The sequence below is a fragment of the Bipolaris maydis genome, assembly GCF_028858645.1.
Source record: "Bipolaris maydis strain C4 unplaced genomic scaffold PSV08scaffold_3, whole genome shotgun sequence".
NCBI lineage: Eukaryota > Fungi > Ascomycota > Dothideomycetes > Pleosporales > Pleosporaceae > Bipolaris > Bipolaris maydis.
This window is the reverse complement of record NW_027093859.1, coordinates 1,325,644-1,342,851: the sequence shown is the minus strand read 5'-3', so window position 1 is coordinate 1,342,851 and position 17,208 is coordinate 1,325,644. Positions and strand designations below refer to the sequence as shown.

General features: G+C 52.0%; 6 protein-coding genes across 6 annotated transcripts; 2 read left to right on the top strand and 4 right to left on the bottom strand.

Moving 5' to 3' along the window:
- Window positions 1-727: 727 nt before the first annotated feature.
- PSV08DRAFT_244765 (uncharacterized protein) lies at window positions 728-1,589 on the top strand (the record flags this gene model as incomplete). Its single annotated transcript, XM_066092319.1, has 2 exons — window positions 728-1,019; window positions 1,144-1,589. The coding sequence occupies 2 exons, from the start codon at window positions 728-730 to the stop codon at window positions 1,587-1,589; spliced, it is 738 nt and encodes a 245-aa protein (XP_065949584.1).
- Window positions 1,590-2,351: 762 nt separating this feature from the next.
- PSV08DRAFT_386115 (uncharacterized protein) lies at window positions 2,352-7,105 on the bottom strand (the record flags this gene model as incomplete). The annotated part of the gene is made up of 5 exons (XM_014219085.2): window positions 2,352-3,468; window positions 3,524-4,028; window positions 4,079-6,116; window positions 6,176-6,608; window positions 6,672-7,105. The coding sequence occupies 5 exons, from the start codon at window positions 7,103-7,105 to the stop codon at window positions 2,361-2,363; spliced, it is 4,518 nt and encodes a 1,505-aa protein (XP_014074560.1). The 3' UTR covers window positions 2,352-2,360.
- A 1,389-nt stretch (window positions 7,106-8,494) lies between these two features.
- Window positions 8,495-9,497, bottom strand: PSV08DRAFT_244763 (uncharacterized protein; the record flags this gene model as incomplete). Its single annotated transcript, XM_066092318.1, has 3 exons — window positions 8,495-9,213; window positions 9,275-9,329; window positions 9,360-9,497. 3 exons carry the CDS (start codon window positions 9,495-9,497, stop codon window positions 8,495-8,497), a joined length of 912 nt encoding a protein of 303 aa, XP_065949583.1.
- Window positions 9,498-10,086: 589 nt separating this feature from the next.
- Window positions 10,087-12,108, top strand: PSV08DRAFT_217738 (P-loop containing nucleoside triphosphate hydrolase protein; the record flags this gene model as incomplete). Its single annotated transcript, XM_014219087.1, has 4 exons — window positions 10,087-10,871; window positions 10,924-11,028; window positions 11,123-11,784; window positions 11,851-12,108. 4 exons carry the CDS (start codon window positions 10,087-10,089, stop codon window positions 12,018-12,020), a joined length of 1,722 nt encoding a protein of 573 aa, XP_014074562.1. The 3' UTR covers window positions 12,021-12,108.
- A 24-nt stretch (window positions 12,109-12,132) lies between these two features.
- PSV08DRAFT_217734 (ubiquitin 3 binding protein But2 C-terminal domain-containing protein) lies at window positions 12,133-13,341 on the bottom strand. Its single transcript, XM_014219088.2, has one exon. It carries the CDS (start codon window positions 13,292-13,294, stop codon window positions 12,296-12,298), a length of 999 nt encoding a protein of 332 aa, XP_014074563.1. The 5' UTR covers window positions 13,295-13,341; the 3' UTR covers window positions 12,133-12,295.
- Window positions 13,342-15,676: 2,335 nt separating this feature from the next.
- PSV08DRAFT_275138 (uncharacterized protein) lies at window positions 15,677-16,892 on the bottom strand. The gene is made up of 2 exons (XM_014219089.1): window positions 15,917-16,892; window positions 15,677-15,769 (listed from the first exon to the last, which is right to left on the bottom strand). The coding sequence occupies exon 1, from the start codon at window positions 16,882-16,884 to the stop codon at window positions 15,973-15,975; it is 912 nt and encodes a 303-aa protein (XP_014074564.1). The 5' UTR covers window positions 16,885-16,892; the 3' UTR covers window positions 15,677-15,769; window positions 15,917-15,972.
- Window positions 16,893-17,208: the final 316 nt, after the last annotated feature.

The following is a 17,208-nucleotide window of genomic DNA, read 5'->3' as shown; positions in this document are numbered from 1 at the left end:
CACAGCCGCACCTCAGCTCTAACAAATATAGCACTACCCTCTTTCCCCGCACATGCAGGAACAACATCAACAAAAAAAATCAAAACCCGCCCAATCTACCTAAACAAGGGCCTATCGTCAAACTTTCAGCCACACTTCCCCCTAATTGGTTCATCTAGCCTATCCACCGCCCCCAGCTCTCCGCAAAACAGGTCCGAAAAGCGATATACGCGAAGCGCACACCGTAGAAAGTCTGCCTTGTTTATTTCCCCCCCTCGTTGCCTACTATATACACGTATCAAAGAAAAGCCATGAGGGGCTTAATTTAAAAAAAAATACGAACGAGAGATGCGTATCCGTAGCCCTCGGCAGTGCAGACATGACCAATCCTCTCACAGAAAGGGCGGAGAACACGGAAAGCCCCGGTCTAGATACCTCGTTAGCAAAGCCAAGCAAATCCGCGGGAAGAAAGGTAGGCGAAGAGAGAAGCGGCTGAGGATATCTTGGAAGCCTAGAGGATGGAAGTTACCGTCTGAAGCCATGCCCATAGCTAACATACCCACTACACCAAAGCTGAAAGGACCAACAAAAGCAGCCATGACAAAGTGGTGAAAATATAGGGATATATAAACCCCAACACCTCAACTTCCCATTTCCCTTTATCCCCCCCAGTTCAACACAACTTCTTCCATCAGATACTACCCCCCCCCCCCCCCCCCCCCCCCCCCCCCCAAATACACTCGTCAAGATGCATATCCCCCACGCCCTCCTCACCCTCACCCTCTTCACCACCTCCTCCCTCGCCCTCACCCCCCGCGCACACTCACACCAGCAACCCTCCTTCGCCGCGATGCTCCGGCGCGGCTCCGCCATCGCAAAGCGCCAGGGCTACTACCCCAGCAGCGACGTGTGCAACGGGCCCGGTTCCACCTGCGCCTCCGCCTGCGGTGCCGAGTACGTCGAGTGTCCGTCCGACGGATCAGTCACAAGTTGTCATTCAACTACAGACGGAAGTCATTGTTGTACCGACGGGACTGGAAGTACGTTTAGTTCTCCCCTGAAACTTCTGAGCGATATAGTATTGAAAGTAAAGGGGGGAAAAAAAAAGAGTGAGGAAAAGTTAGCTGACACAAAGGGACGAAAAATTAGATGCATGTGGCCCAGGCGACTACTGCACCCACGATAACCGCGGCCAGACTTACTGCTGTCCTGAGAACCTCAATGCAGAAGAGTGTGCAAAGCAGCTCGGCCTCGATGAACCGCTCATCCCGGATTCCGCTGCCACGCCCACGACACCGCCTGTGGCAGAGGAGACAGCCGTAGTGCCTTCGCCTTCGGCAGTGCTGGTGTCGTCTTCATCGCCTTCACCGTTGCCGTCACCGTCACCGTCGCCGTCGCCATCGTCGTCGACGACAAGGCCCAGTTCGACGAGGACGACTGCCGAGCCCAGTGCGTCGCTTCCTACAGTTGCATCGTCGTCGTCGTCGTCTAGACTACCGAATGCTACGAGCACTAGTCCTGGACTACCTCAGTTTACGGGTGGTGCGGCCAAGATGGCTGGGGCTGGGGCTGTAGCGTTTGCTGCTGTTGCTGGGCTTGTTATTTTGTAAGCTTTAATATCCTTCATTGAAGATGGGAGCTGTAAAGCTTGAATATATCATGATTAATGCCGGGTTGGAGGAGATGGATTCCATGTTGCTTTACGCGGGGGGGAAGGAAGGAAGGAAATCTGTATGTAGTATGTCAATGTAATGCCAGTACATGTTCGAATACTTGTTTCACGTTTCTTTTCACGTTTCTTTCGCCGTTCGGCTCTTTTTGCATGTATCCCATATTTCCAGTCTTCGCCCATTAGCATGTCGGTATACGCGATACTACCGCACCATAGCATACAATATCGGTAACATGACCATTGCAACTCATCAATGTCTGATGCTGAGTCAAGAGAAGAAAAGAAAAGAAGACATTCTCATCTCGTCTCTCTGTCCTTTGCAGAGAAACCAGCCAATGACAGCAAAACGCCTAGGCTATGCAGAACATAGGAAAAGAAACAAGGCTCGCAAGACGTCTATATCAATGCTTTGCCCAGCCGCCTGAAATCCAAATGACAATGCCGCCCCGCTTTGCAAGGAACCCCATTTTGCTTGCCCGAGGCAGCGTCTGGATAACACCTAGCGCCAGTATGCATGTTAGGACAAAAGAAAAAAAGAAAAAAAAGATACACAAGGAGAGAAACCAAACGCCTAGTCTCGCTGTCCCAGTGAGACTAAAACACTAGCCATGCTGTGTCTCTAAACACCCGTCCATCCCCTCCGTCTTCTGACCTGCGTCAGGTATCCGCAATCGCCCGCTGGGAAGTCGACACCAGCCACAACAGCCTTCTAATCCGCAGTCGCTTTACGCACCGGGGTACTCAATTCCCCACCACTTGTCTCTCTCCTACGTCTTACTATTTGAAGTCGCGGAAGAGGGGGTGCAGCGTTTGTTGGTGTCGGGGTTGGTGTTGCGTTCATGGGAGCATCATTTTCACCAACGGTACTTTGTCGTCTCCTATTTACTGCTTCACTTAGACGTCCTTGGCGGGCTTTAGGGAGACGAGAGTTGGATTTGCTGTTGGAGTTGTTCGCTTCTATACGAGCGAGCGAAGACGCAGCGTCACGAGACGGTGGACGAGATGGTGTCCGGGCTGCAGCAGGTGTGCCCGGAACAGCAGCAAAGGAAGTAGAGCTGCGTGCTAGAGCTGGTGGCTTAGAACGACCAGAAGATGGAGGAAGGACAGTGGTGGGGTCTTCGGCGAGATCCCACATTCCATTCGAGGACTGAGAGCGTGTGATGCGGTCGCGCCCACTGCCTAGTGATGTAGGCGTGCCATTCATAGGCGGCAACATGAATGTGTTCTTGAGGGAGTTTGGTGTAGGTGGTGTCAGTCCCATACCGCTACCAATCATAGTAGAACCTGTACTTGAGCCGGAGCCGTCGCGTCGGCCAGCTGAAGAAGTAGGACGCCGTAGGTTTAGGTTATTAGTAGATGCGCGACTGAGACTCCGCTTGCCGTTGGAACCTTTGTTGATACCCGAGAGTTCAACTTCATCGCAAGCCCGAACAAGCTCTTCAGCCATTTGCCTCACTAGCACGGCAGCATCGTGTTCCATGAGCCAGGTGATGCGCTCGTAGCAGCCAAAAGCGCGCACGAGCCAGCATCCTTCATCCTTTGCATCGCAAATTGTGCGAAGAATACGAAGAAAGTTGAGACGCGTTACAGCATCCTTGTGCCCAAGCTTCTGTTCAGTGCGACTGAAGATCTCTGGCACGGCAAGCGAAGCAGCGATAGGTGGTGATAAACGGACTACCTTCTGTAAAGGCTCCAGCATGTTCTCAAACGTGGAGTGCGGCAGATCGGCAGAGGTGTATGCAGAGATGACGGCAGCCGTGAAGTTCGATTGAGGAGAAAGGAGGTATTGCTCGACGCGAGCTGTCTCTTCCTGAAGCCTACATTATTGTTAGCCTACTTGTACGCAGCTGGTGTACGATAGGATGTACGCACCAAACGAAGATGGCATCCAGGGCAGTCACAGCCCAATTGCGGTCGCCCAACAGTGATACGTAAAACGCAAGACCCTTTGCATCCCACAGCATCTTACGTGCTACCTTGCCAGAGTTGACCATCTCCAATAGCACAGGCAAGGCAAACTCCTTGAGAGGTCCGCCTTCACGCACGACATCTTTGAGCAAGGGAATGATGTCGGACAAGGCAGCCTCCTCTTGTCTGCTCTTATTATGTCGACACAAGTTGTACATTGTGTTGAGGATTTGATTAGAGATTTCGCGGTGGAAAGGCGGTAGCCGTTTGGGGTCGAATGTAGATCGACTCTGGCTACGGCTCAGTGCGTCCTTTTGCCGAGTAGCCTTTAGCAGATCGATAAGAATGTCGATGGCATTGGAGTTTTGGAGGGCCTCGTGGGTAGAAGAGAGGGAGCTCAGATTCTTGATGAATTTGAGCATAGTGATTTGGTGTGGTGGAGCCATTTTGCGAAGGTCTTTGAGAACGCCTGCGATTGTTAGTCGTGTTACAAAAGTATCACCAATGAAAATAACTTACGCTTTAGAATCATCCGATCCGCCACAAGGTCCTTGACATGGCTCTCTGCCTGTGAGAAGATGAGGAAAATCTGAACAATTCTGCCCACAATGAGTCGTGCAACCTCGCCATCTTCCTCAACCATACGATTTAAGACTAAGCTGAGCGGATACAGCACGCTCGATCTTGAGAAGATGCGGCAAAAGTCGTTCTTTGGCGTTGGCCCCTGTAATTCAAACACACCATAAACACCATTGACACCAATGAGCACCAAGTCGCGTTCAGCGTCAATGTCCTCTTCCAGAAATTCGACAAGTACATTAATACCTCCACATCCAATGAACATTTGCAATGTCAGGGTGCTTGTCTGGTACATTTGTCGCACAAACGCCGCAGCCTCTTTCCGGATGTCACTTGGAAACTTCTTGGAGGCAAAGTGGCAGATTGTTGGGATTCCTCCTAGGAAAGATAAACTCTCTTGCGACTCGGCATCTTCCAGGATGATGAGATTGATGATCTTCAGAAGTGGTAGAACTACTTCGTTGTGTGGCCGGGTCCCGAGGATTTCCAAGATGGGCAGCATACCATGGCTTCGCAGGATGATTGACCGTTTGTCTGGTGATTCATATAGTACTTGCAATAGTTGGTCTGCAATCTCCAGAAGCTCGTCATCTGGCTGGCTGATCTTCAAGCAACCGACGAGGCCTTCTGTCATCTTTGTCAGTCGATCATCCCGGTCGCGGGCAACATTGTTCTCCAGGTTGATGTTGTCAAGGCCTTCGTCCAGGTTGGCAAATGGATCAAGATCATCTTCATCGGCAATGGTGAACGAACTTGCCATTTTCGATGTAATCATGGCAAGACTGCTGTGTTCACTTCCACTGTCGCTTTCGGCTCGAGTAGGGTTAGCAAGACGACCTTTAATGTCACCAAAGACATCTGAGAAGTCATCTCCTTCATCCTCGGCATACTTTTGAATTTCAATCTCAGATTGTGTCCGGTGCAACTTGCGATTCGACGTCGAGCTCGATGATCTTTGGTGAATGTTTCCACTTGACTTCAAGTCTCGTGTTGACTTTGGACCTGCCCTCAAGTCGCTTGGATGGAAGAGTCGGGGAGAGAAATTATCAGACGGCGAGTTGTTGGTAGCGGCTGCTTGCTTGGGCTGCATAGCGGGCGGTTGAGCGTACTGCATTGACGCCAATTTGCGTGCAAAGGCATTCTCGTCAGCTGGCATAAGATCCGAATAGTCCTCAATAGTATCTTCACGGAATAGCTGGCTGGGCCGCGCTGGTGCTGCAGTCCTCGGCCTGAGAGGCTGCGTGGACCGTGGTGTTGCGCGAAGGAATGCCGTTCTTGGCTGTACCTCGTGCCTATCCTCAAACTCTGAATCGGTGGCACTCGATGCTGACCTTGAAGATCGGCCAGTGCTGCTAGATTTGGCGCTTGCTCTGTTCGCTCTTTCACTTCCTCTCTGGCCCGGCGCTTTTGGAAGACTCTGGTACTGTTGCATGCTCTTTGGGCTCTTTACCGTAGCTTCTCCATCCCCAAAATCCGCCGTTTCGGTGACCGACTCGAAACTGGCAAAGGCCTTCAGCCTGTCGCCCGAGAAGAGACCACCAAAGTTATCCTGGGGCTTGAGGTGTGGCATCTGCAGGGCACGGGGGGATATGCTTTCAGCAAAATCCTTATCCCAATTATCGTCGTGATCTAGCTCGGGAGAACGGAATGACTCTGCGGTAGGTCTGTGCTTTGATATGTTGAGGTTGACATTGACCGCTGCCCTACGGGACACTGCGCCGGGACCGTTTGGTGCTGAAGGAGAGGACCTATGTACACCAGAAAAGCGAGAAGTCCTACGTAGTGAATTGGGCGACTTTAGGGCTTCATTCCACTCTTGCACGGACTTGACTGCTTCTTGGTATTCGGTAGGTTTTGTGGGTACCGCGGGGACAGTGCGCTTGGCGCTGAGGATCCACGGGTGCTTGAGAAGACGTTTGGCAGAGATACGGAGTGTGGGGTTCTTCTGGAAGCACTCCATGAGAAATTCACGCAGAAGCTGCAAGGGTTAGCACGCGGGCGTTTCAGGGTAGCAGGGACTGCAAAGGGTTTACTGACTGGAGACGCGCTGCCAGGGATTGGCGGGTGCTCGTCATTGACGATTCTGAATAGGGCCTGCATGGGCTGTAGTTTGTGGTACGGCGGCTTTCCCTCAATCAGCTCGATGACGGTACATCCGAGGCTCCATATGTCTGACGAAGTGGTGGCGCCAGAAAGTTCAATGACTTCTGGAGCCATCCAGTAGGGCGTGCCCACAACGCTCGACTGGTCTAGACCCGACTGCTTTGTTGCTACGCCAAAATCGGCCAACTTGACCAAGCCCTCTTTTGTTGTTAGAATGTTGGCACCCTTGATGTCTCGGTGTATGACACCCTGCTCGTGTAGGTAGAGAAGTCCGTGCAGGACCTGGGACATGTAGAGCGCGACGAGGTTCTCGGGGAATTTTCCAAAGTTTTTGCAGATGCTGTGCAACGATCCATTCTCGCAGTACCTGCAACACATGATTAGCACTTGGCAAGGCGCAAAGCCAACAGCAACTCGGGGCAATACTCACTCTAGAATAATATACAGGCTCTCTGAGCTCCTCACGAAGCCATGGTACTTGACAATGTTGGGGTGGTTGAGGTTCTTGAGTAGGTCAATTTCCATCTCCATGTTCTTGAGATCTGCGGCGCCCAGGTTTTCGAGGCGGACCTGCTTGATAGCGACCGTCTCGCCAGTGCCCCAATTGAGGGCGCGGTAGACGCTGCCAAAGGCGCCTTTGCCCAAGCAGTCGCCCAGCTGGTAGTCCTTGAGGCCGGCGACATCTTGGGCGGCCTTTTGGGCGGTGCCTTCTCTGCTCGGGCGCTGGTCGCGAGGATGGCCATTTTGATTGGACAAGGAAGATGACGAGGGCTTCTTGGAGTGGCCTCCAGGCGTGGTGGACGAGGGATGCGAGGAGCGCGAGTTGGAGGGCGCATGCGAGGGCCTCTGGGCATGTGAGACCATAATGGCTTTGGGCGGCCGTGGCCCCAGTGCCAGCAGCTGGTGACGGCCTTTTCTTATGTCCGCGTCAAGTCCGTGGGTGGCTTGTCACGGGATTGGCAGGAGTCGTGGTCGAGGTAGGGCGGCGGTGCGTGGCTCGCTGCGGTGTGCATATCCTCGAGCCAGCTGCAGCGGGAACGGCGGGCGCAGCAACCGCAGAGGAAGAACAGCAGCAGCAGCAACGACAATGACAAGGACAGCCGCAGGAAGCGTAACGGCGTCAGGAACAGGAAGAGCCGTGGGCGGGCGTTTGCATCCAGGACCCGGCGAGGCCTACTACTACGGCTGCTGCTACGGCTGCGGGTGTTGTTCGTCCATGCGCCGCTCGGCGTGGTTTGTTGGCGGGGTCCGTCGCACGCCCTGGCCGTGAAAGAGCAATTATCAGTTGGGGATCCTGGCCGCGAAACACGCTCCAAGCCTGGCCAGCGAATCCCAAGGGCAGCTGCCGCCTGCCAGAGACGGCCGTCGTGGCGGCGCTGGGTCGGCCGGGTCTGTCAAAAGTCGCTAGGCACGGGCGCAGTGCGAGGGCGGCGTCATGGGCCGGGGGCGAGGGCGAGGATGGGGGGAGGTTGAGATTGGCGTCGGGCGGACGACGAGGGCGAGGCGAGGGTGGAATGGCATCCTTCTTCCACCGCTCCATGGACGCCGTGTGCTGTGCCCGCCTACCCAGACCTGACCGCTACCCACTCGTCTGCATGCCCGCCCCCAGCACATGCGCCCACTTCGCTTGCTCGACGCTGCCCAACCAGCACATGCCCAGCCCGCCCTCGCACGACGTCTGGCTTGTTTTTCCTCTGCTCGTTTCCCGTACGTACTGCCTCTTTACTTTTGGCCGTCTGCAGGGCCGGGCTCGCAGCCTTGTCCACGCGTAGTCACGTGCTTCTGCTCACCGTACACGTGTGCATACCTACAGGCGCAGGTACACCCTCCAGCTGCCTCGTTGCATCGTCTGTCGTCTACTCGGCCCATGGCCCGCCGTCACTGTCGCATCCAGCCACAGGCACCATGTACTTCGCTCTCGTCAGCCATGTGCCATCGTGTCGCCGCCAACCTTGGCCTTATCGCGGGGAATGTGGGGAACCATGACTTTTGCTTTGGCCACCCGTCTGCCAGCGCCAATGTCAATCCGCACCAAACAGGAAACTTCGTCCCGCCAAACACACACACAACCCAAACACGTCTCGTCACGCCGTCTACTCGATTGTCTCTCCCTACGCTAATTGTAATCGCCTAATGCCCCAGCTAGCCGACTGGTACACGTGCATATGCACCTGCCATCCAACGCTTCACACTGCCTCCCACCCAGTCACCCCAGTCACCCCAGCCCCTTGTCCTTGTATCCTGGCCCCTGCCTCAAGAGCTAACAACGTTGAGCACGCCACCATCAACCGCCAGAATCTGCCCGTTGACATACGAGTTCTTGGTAAAGAAAATGACCGCCTGCGCCATTTCTGCATCGCTCCCGGCCCGTCCGTGTGGAACGTGTCCCTTCTCCTGGATCTTCTCGTCTGGCAACTCACTCTTCTGCTGCTCGTCGCTCTCCTTTGCAGTCATCTCCGACGGGAAGTAACCTGGCGCAATGCTGTTCACGCGAATCCGAAGCTTCTGGAACTCGGCCGACATGAGCTTGCTCAAGTGCACCGTCCCGCCCTTGGCCGCGTTGTAGCTGAAGTGGCCCTGCGCGTCCTTGATGATGCCTGACATTGAACTAATCACAATCACCGATGCAGACAGGTGCCCGTGGGTTTCGGTCCCAGCCTGCAAAAGTGGTAGCAGAACAACGGTCGAGAAGTACACGGCAGTCACGTCCGTCGTGTACGTGTCGGCCCAGCCTTCGAAAGTCTCGTTGTCAAACAGCCTCTTCTTCATGTCCGTCGCCTTCTCTGCGTCTGGGATCGCCTTTTCGCCAGAAACCCCGGCAGATGCCACTAGTAAGTTGATGTACTTTTCCTTGGATGCCAGCTCCTGGTACATTCGCTCTAGATCGTCCTTCTTCGTCACATCACAAGGCGAGAGGGGTATTATCTGGCCACCTTCGCCGGGGTTGTGTGACTTGGCTGCCGTTTCAAGCGCTGTCCACTGAGTCAGCTGAGAGGCCTGATATCGCGACATCATGAACAAGCTTTCTCTTACCTTCTTGGCGACGACCAGTAATGTACACCTTGACTCCGTTGTCAGACATGCTTACCTACGTATGTTATGTATCATGGAGACATACCTTTGCACCATTTGCAGCCAGCGCCTGAGCAGCCATCAATCCAATTCCAGAACCCCCTCCAGTGACCACGCACACGTAGTCCTTGACGGAAAAGAGCTTTGCGACATGGAGATCATCCGTACTGGCTTTGGAAGGCATGGTGAATGCTCGTGATTGATTTTTCGTGCTTCTTAGATTGTCCAGTGGATTCCGAGGTTTAGGATCTTTTTGAAAGCTGGGAGTGCAGAGGAAAAGTCAGATTCAACACCTCAGAATGGCGTAGCAGTTTGCTTGGTGTTTTTGGTTTATGACGTACCCGAGTAAACAGCCCACCACAGCCTAATTAGACTTAGGGCAAACTCTAGCGTGGTCTATGCTCTTTCCCTATCGGGCCACGGAGAATATTGCAGTTCAGACGCTTTGCACTCTTTGCCTCCAGCTATCGCGTCGGAGCCGTCCAATCAATTGCCAACCGCGCCGTTGGTGGACAACCATTTTGGCCAGGAGTTCTCAATTGTTTGGCTGCGTCCTTCTTCAGTTTTCGCGGCGCCCGTTGTCATACATCACTGGGATATCGTGAACTGCTGTCTATCGCTATCAACTTTCGCTGCCTGCCATATACGTACATTCACCTTCCCGATAGTTCATATCCGCTTTACATATACCCTGGGGTGTACATATATGCAGCGCTCATCATACTCTTCGACAAGAAAGCTTTCATGAAAATCTCGCTTACGGCCGGGCCACCATGGAGCCCCGGATATCTTCGCCTTCTCGTCAGTGGAATGTCCCTTCCTCCGTTGCATTCAGATCACATGACCAGATCTGGCCTGAACCACTAGATACTCCTGGATATGTTCCCAGTCATCTCAAGCGCGCCGCAACTGGCCAATTTCCGATTTTGGAGCTCATCCAGCGCCTGCTGTACCGCCTTAAACCCAGTGGCATGGGTGAGGTGGAGAGAATACTTGCTTTCATTGGTCTATACCAAGCCTTATACCCAGCTTATACGTATCTGAAGGATTTTTTCATGTGGATGTGTACTGCACAAGTCACTATCCCAGAAGCTGATCCTGTGGCAAAAGAGATACTCGCTTGGATAGGCTCAGAGGTTATCACAAAAAGTCATTCACGAAGCGCTATGCTCATCACTGGTGGCATACAGGGTTCTCATCAGGCATTTCCCCCTGTAATGATGCCCTCTCCTCCGGGAGCGTCAACGCACAAGAAGGATGACGGTATCTTTTGCCTCTCACCCGTTGGTACACGACTCTTCTGGATCGGCTTTCGCCCATTTTTCTTCTCCCGCCGGGGTGTTCAGAGCTTTCGGAATAATGCATTGACATCTGCTAATGCAATACACGATAGAAGCCAATTTCAAAATGCCATTACCCTCACAACTCTAGGATGGAGTCTCAGACCGTTACAAAACTTTGTGGAAATGTGCCATGACTTCAAGCTGAAGCACCTTACTGGCACCACTACGGTTTACTTTGCAGGCATTAGCCGCAATGATCCCTACGGGAGCGGCTGGTATGTTGGACACACCGATCATATCCAGAGTACCATTATTCACTTTTCATAGGCAATCCGTATCCAAGGCCGTCCGCAAACTGGACACCATCGACATGGACGAAGACGTCAAATTCGATATCGTCAGAGATGCCGAGTACTACTACAGTGATGAGTCGTAAGTTTGGATTATGCCACGCCACCCATCCGTGCCTAAACCTACGTTTTGATCATGCGGACCGGATCGACAGTTTATACTTACAGAATCTTAGGCGAGCCTTTTTCGCCGACTGTGGAATTCCTTACAGACGCGGATATCTCTTCCACGGACCCCCCGGCACTGGCAAGAGCTCTTTCAGCGCTGCACTCGCAGGACATCTGAGATGCGACATTTACCACATTAGCCTATCGAACGGTACCATCAGTGACGACGCCCTCCATCGCCTCTTTTTGGGCCTTCCACGCAAATGCATCGTGGTCATTGAGGACATAGATTCCGCCGGTATCGGCCGCGAAAACACAGCTTCACGAAGAGCAGCGCGCGAAGAACGAATGCATTGCTACATCCCGAACGACGTCCTCGAAACAGACGCCTTTGAAGAACTAATCCCTCAAAAACGCCCCGCGTCAACTTCATCCTCTCGCAACCTAGTCACGCTAAGCGGTCTCTTAAACGCCATCGACGGCAACGCTTCGCAAGAAGGTCGACTACTCATCATGACATCAAACGACCCTGACGTCCTCGATCCGGCCCTCACTCGTCCCGGTCGCATAGACAAAAAAGTCTATTTCGGCAACATGACTAAAAGCGCAGGAAAGAGCATCTTTAAGCGCCTGATAGGGAGATCTGCAATGGCATATAATTCGGGCTTTACTGCTGCGCAAATTGCAATGTGGGCGGATGAGTTTGCGGACAAGGTGCCGTCGAATGTTTGTAAGTTTGTGGGGGGAATTGTGTGAATATCTTTTTGGGTGAGATGAGAGGCTAATATGTGAACAGTTTCCCCAGCACAAGTTCAAAACTTTCTTCAGGGCTGCCGCGGTGACCCGATCAAGGCGTTGAACGATATCGAGGCGTGGATTGCGGAGAATCGCCCTTCACGTGTGAGTGGGGCGTTTGATAGTAAATTCGACTTGTCGCTATCAGGAAGTGAGCCAGATTCAGGGTAAGCAGACGCTGGCTGAGGATGTGGATGATGAAGAAAAGGTAGCGTCAGGTGCTGGTAACGTATCCCGGTCTAGTCTATCATGTACAATACGTAAAAAAAAACAAGCACAAAAGTAGGCAAAAATATATGTACAATATCATTACTGATTGCTAGTCTAAAGGAGTGTCATACTTTCATCCATAATCATCATCGTCATCATCATCATTCTTCCCACTCTTACCGATTACATCCCCTCCCCCACATTTTTAAAAAAAAAGACATTAACATCATCCCCATCTAACACTCCCTCACATACAAGCCAATAGGACTAGGATTATAATCCTGGAAATACTCGACCGCAAAACTACCCTCGGCACACATTTCATACGCAATCGTCTGTCCCGCCGCACAATCCTGGGACTCGACATACCACTCGGTGCCCGGAGTGAGATCGAACCAGGTACTGGCGCCGCTGTCCTTGGGCCGATTATTCCACGTGGTGCCCTGGGTTGCGGGGCCAGCGAGACGGGAAACAGAGACGTGTCCGGAGCCGGAGATGGTGTAGTCGGAGGTTTGGAGGTCTTGCTTTTTGGGGAAGAGGAAGATGGTGGAGCATTTCTTGCCGGCGTACGAGTACGGGATGTCGAAGTTGAAGATGGTGCAGGTGCGGGAGTCGGCCTTGGCGTTGTACTGCGTGCCGTAGGCTGTGTCGGGGTGGTCGGCGTTGACGGGGACGATGAGATGCGGGAATTGGTATGCGCCGTTGAGGTCTAGTGGGCAGACGTCTGCGGGCGCAGAGGGGTGCGATGGTTGTGGGGAAGGGGAGGGGGAGGGTTTGGGTGGAGGTGGTGTGCTGCTGGTGCCGCAAGAGCCGGCGGCAGCGAGGGAGATTTTGACGCATTTTGCCTGGTTGGCCACAGGCTGTGAGTAGACGTTGTAGACGCCGTTGTCGTTGACGGGGCAGGCGTAGAAGGTGGCGGAGCCGCTGTAAGTCACGCTGCCGTCGGATCCTACTGCGAAGCCCGATGTAGGTGAAGCACCGACGTCGCATTGGAATTGGGTCGTGGGAGGTGTCAGGATGCAGCCTCGTCCGTTGGAATCAGTAAAGCCGCCATTGGATAGGCAGTAGCAACCGTTGGGCAACTTGTCGCCAACCCGATTCTGACCATCGCCGAGTTGGCCAAGGACACCTTGGGCGCCGCCAGATGCTTTGAGCGTGTAGCACTGGGTACCTGAGCGAGCGACGAGGGCGTTGGCACCAAGGCCCAGCGCCAGAGGAACAAAGGCGTATCTCATAGTGTAAGATGGAATGGAATTATTATAGAGATTATATTATAGATGTTGAAAAATGTCTATTAGGACACGGAAACTGCGAGGTCTTTATACGTTTTGGCTTCTCGGATGGAAGCATAACAAAACCCTCAAAGTATCTCCGGCTTCTCCAGTAATACGGGTTTAGATGCTCAGCTAGGGCTTAGAGCAAACATTGATGATCCACTACGGCAAATCGACGGTCGTGATGTCAGAATGTGTATGCTCGTACAAGCATTTGGTGAATCTCGTGTCCAAGGTGGCAAGGGTCCAGGAAGCTCGAGCAGCTGGCTTCGATAACGTGGCTGATGGATACGGGCGGAAATGTTGCGGCCTCAAGTAACGCAAACCACAGTCATTGGTTGTTGGCAGTAAGAAAGTTTCCGGGGAGCCGTGTTTCTTCATGATCAACGGTCGGGTTCAAAAGTTCTGGGACCTGGAAAATGGTCCCTGGTTTTCAAAGCTACTATTCAGAACTATCTTGAGTATGTGGCTTTTAGTAGCAAGGCCCTGGATTGTACGTGATGCTAACCATCAAGATTGAATCCTGAAGAAGCCATTTACTCAAACACCGCTGTATCTTAGTAGTAAGCAGACTATCGTATAAATTCGTGCAGTAGGGCTGGTGTTGGGGGACGTGGTGGCCAGGAGTGAGATCCGGCGGCACTGTCGGATTTGCTGTCACTTTTTACGGGAGAGCTATTGGCACTAACTTTGTCAGTGAGTAGGAGACCATTGGGTTTCCAAATACAGTAATTCACCGTTGCCGAGTGTTCCGTAGTCCCAAAAATACATGCACGATGACAAAATAAGCATTTCTTGCAGAATACCCCGCGCTTGGTAGTTGCTTAGAGTATTATGTGGGGCGGAAGGGCGGCGTGGCATTATACAAAGCCAGATATTCGTATTCCAAGCTCGCTGGCTGCAGTCAGAAGAAGCGATGGAGGGATGGTGACTGCATACACCAATCTAGTTGTCAGATGCTGAATTACCACAGCCGAGAAGAAGGAGCATATCAAGAGTAGCAATGTTGACGGAACCGTTCCGCCGCCTAGACTTTCGGGTTCACTCCGTGAAAGTTTTAATGTTTTGAATTTGCTGTCGTACAAGACGGAGAAAGTTGCGGGGCAGATATGCGTGTTGATCACGCGATGCCGAATCTGTGCGTCACATCCCCCAAGTGGATTGGAGGCGGTTGTAAAGGTACCATCGCCCCGGTAGAAGCTCAGGGCTTGCATTTACCAGGCTAGAACTTCCTTTCAGAAACGCTAATGAGTCGCAGATTCCTTAGTGTTCGATCAATATGTGGTATAACGTAGAAAGATCGACTAGTACGGCCTCTCGAATCCAGCCACCCGGATCAGTCCTCTTACAGCGACTGAGAGCATATGCCGTTCTCACGAGTCTCATGATGTACTGGCACGTTCAGAATATTGATGACGGATCAGCAGAGGTGATATGCTGGTAGAAATGTACACAAAAGACCACCTCTCGTATCCGGCAGACATCGGCTTTGGGCTTGACAGTTGTGGCCGGATGAGCGATCAGATGACATTCAACTGAGTGGCTGGACGGACGATATAACACGGGAACGACGAGCCCAATAACATCTCGGGGTGATGTTTGAACTATTGGTCATGTATGTTCGTACGATCGGGCTGAAAACTGCTAGCACCATGAAAAGGCTTGAGAAGGGTAAGGCGGAAACAAGGACTTGACGGTCTGCATATATTTACACTTTATGTCACCCGCTTGTCTTGATTGAGCATAATTAATCGACCACCGGGTCATGTCGCTCAGCCCGAGCCTTCCGCCACTTTAGTACATTTCTTTATCATAGCAATGCTGTTATTCCCAAGACATGAGAAACTCTACGTCGAGCAGATCTTGGGAAATTGCCCTTCCAGTGGCTTCCGATACACATCCGGAAAAAACACTATCATCTTGGTAAATGCCACCCAGTTTTTTATTATATTGGTAGGGATGTTTGGTTCTCATCGCCGCACTTCGTATTCAGGAAACTTTATTATTACCTTTCTGCTCTCAGAAAAATTCCCGCAACTGGCAGATAGACTTTATGTATCTGAGCGTGTGCGCTAGTGCATATGTATGTTTTGGCAAGTTGCCAGGGGTGACACCAGCCCTGAAGATTTTTCCCAGAATAGTCTACTATTTGACGTCTCATGTTGATGCCTATGATGGCTTTGGCTCGACCCTGTAGGCATATGAGATGATATCTTCACCTAAAACTCCATGATTTGCATGCATCTACGGTATGCTCAAACAAGTGTTGGTAGAGAAACCAAGAACTATGTATTATATAAAACACATCAAGAGATGAGTTAGAGGCGCTACTCACAGCATTTGTGAATTAATTTCCATGAAGTTTTACTCAATTTTATCTTAATTCGCATGTGAACTGCGATTGTACATTGCTGGATGTGAGGGTTACCCTGAGATCTGGTGATACTTAGTAGCGAAGCAATAGAAACAGGAATCATGCCAAGCGCCGCATATTGATTGCTATATCCCCTCCAAGTGTTGAAATCAAAGGTAAGATACGTGCCTCCAGGGGTATATAGCGAAGGAATATAGTTATCCACTCACCCATGGTAGTTGGAATCAAGGTCTCGTCGCTTAACTTTTGACACCAAACACACCTACTATGGCTTACCCTCCCAAGCCTTGGCAAGATACTCCTCCAACCCTATAAACTTGTGATCCGGAAACCTCTCATTCCATTCCGCACTCACATTCCACGACCCATTCAGAATCGCCTGAAAGAACATGACCACGAACGTCTTCGAAAAGACTTCTTGCTGATCTTCCTGCACCGTCGGGTGCGAAATTTTCGGAATCCAACTCGTCTTGAGCTCCCACGCTTTTATGTCGGCACCAGACACCCGTTCAATCGACCACTCGCCACCCCGCAACTTCTTTCCCAGTGCAATGATCTCATTAATAGTAGTGTGGCACCCCGCGATGCCGCCAACCTTCGGCCAAGGCCTCTCCGTATCCGCAAGCGCCTTTGCAAGAATCGCGGCATCGTCCTGCATGGCCGTCAGCACAATCGGCTGGTCTCCCTCGTCCAGCAGCATCGCGCGCCTGTTCTCAAAATCAACGAAGAAAGGCCATGTCATGAGATCGGGTTCAAGCGGGTACGGGTGCGCAAAGTAATCCATGAAGATACTTGGCTGGAAGAAACAATATTGCATGCCGTTTAGCTCGCCTTTGGCATCTAGGTCTTCTAGGTAGCTGCGGATGTGGTCTTTTCCTACGTAGCTGGGTACACCGCTGTTGCTTGCGATGCTCCATTCTGAGGGGGCGAAGCGGGATACGCCTGCTGCGATGCTGGCGTGGATAAGATTCTTCTGTCCGATGTTGTCGACGTCGAGGTGTACGACGAAGAAAGAGAGAACGGTGTGAACGCCACGTAGGGCGTTTTTCAGGGCATCGCGAGAGGTGTAGTCAACCTGTAGGTAGGAGACTCTAGGGGAGGGGTGTGGCTTTGAGGGTGCAGAGCGCGTGAAGATTACGATGTCGTGTTGGTTCGAGGCGATTGTTTCTTTGAGCATGCAGGTTGCGACGTCTGGTGGTGAGACGTTATTACAATGTCATTCATTTCACGATGATGTAAAAATTGGAAAATGCAAGTGGGGTATTTTTGGACACGAGGAGAGACAGCATACTTCCTGTGCCTCCAGCTACCGCAATTTTGACCATGATTGTTTTGTGATTCAATTCAATCAGTATCAAGAGAAAGACGTGTTTCTTGAAAAAGATACTTGGAATTCTTTTGCAAGTCTTTGGACATGTTGTATTTAACTGTCATTCAGGTGTGTATTAGTCATACAGAGGTGGGGTGGAGAAAACAGGGTACTTCGGGGAACGAAAGGTGG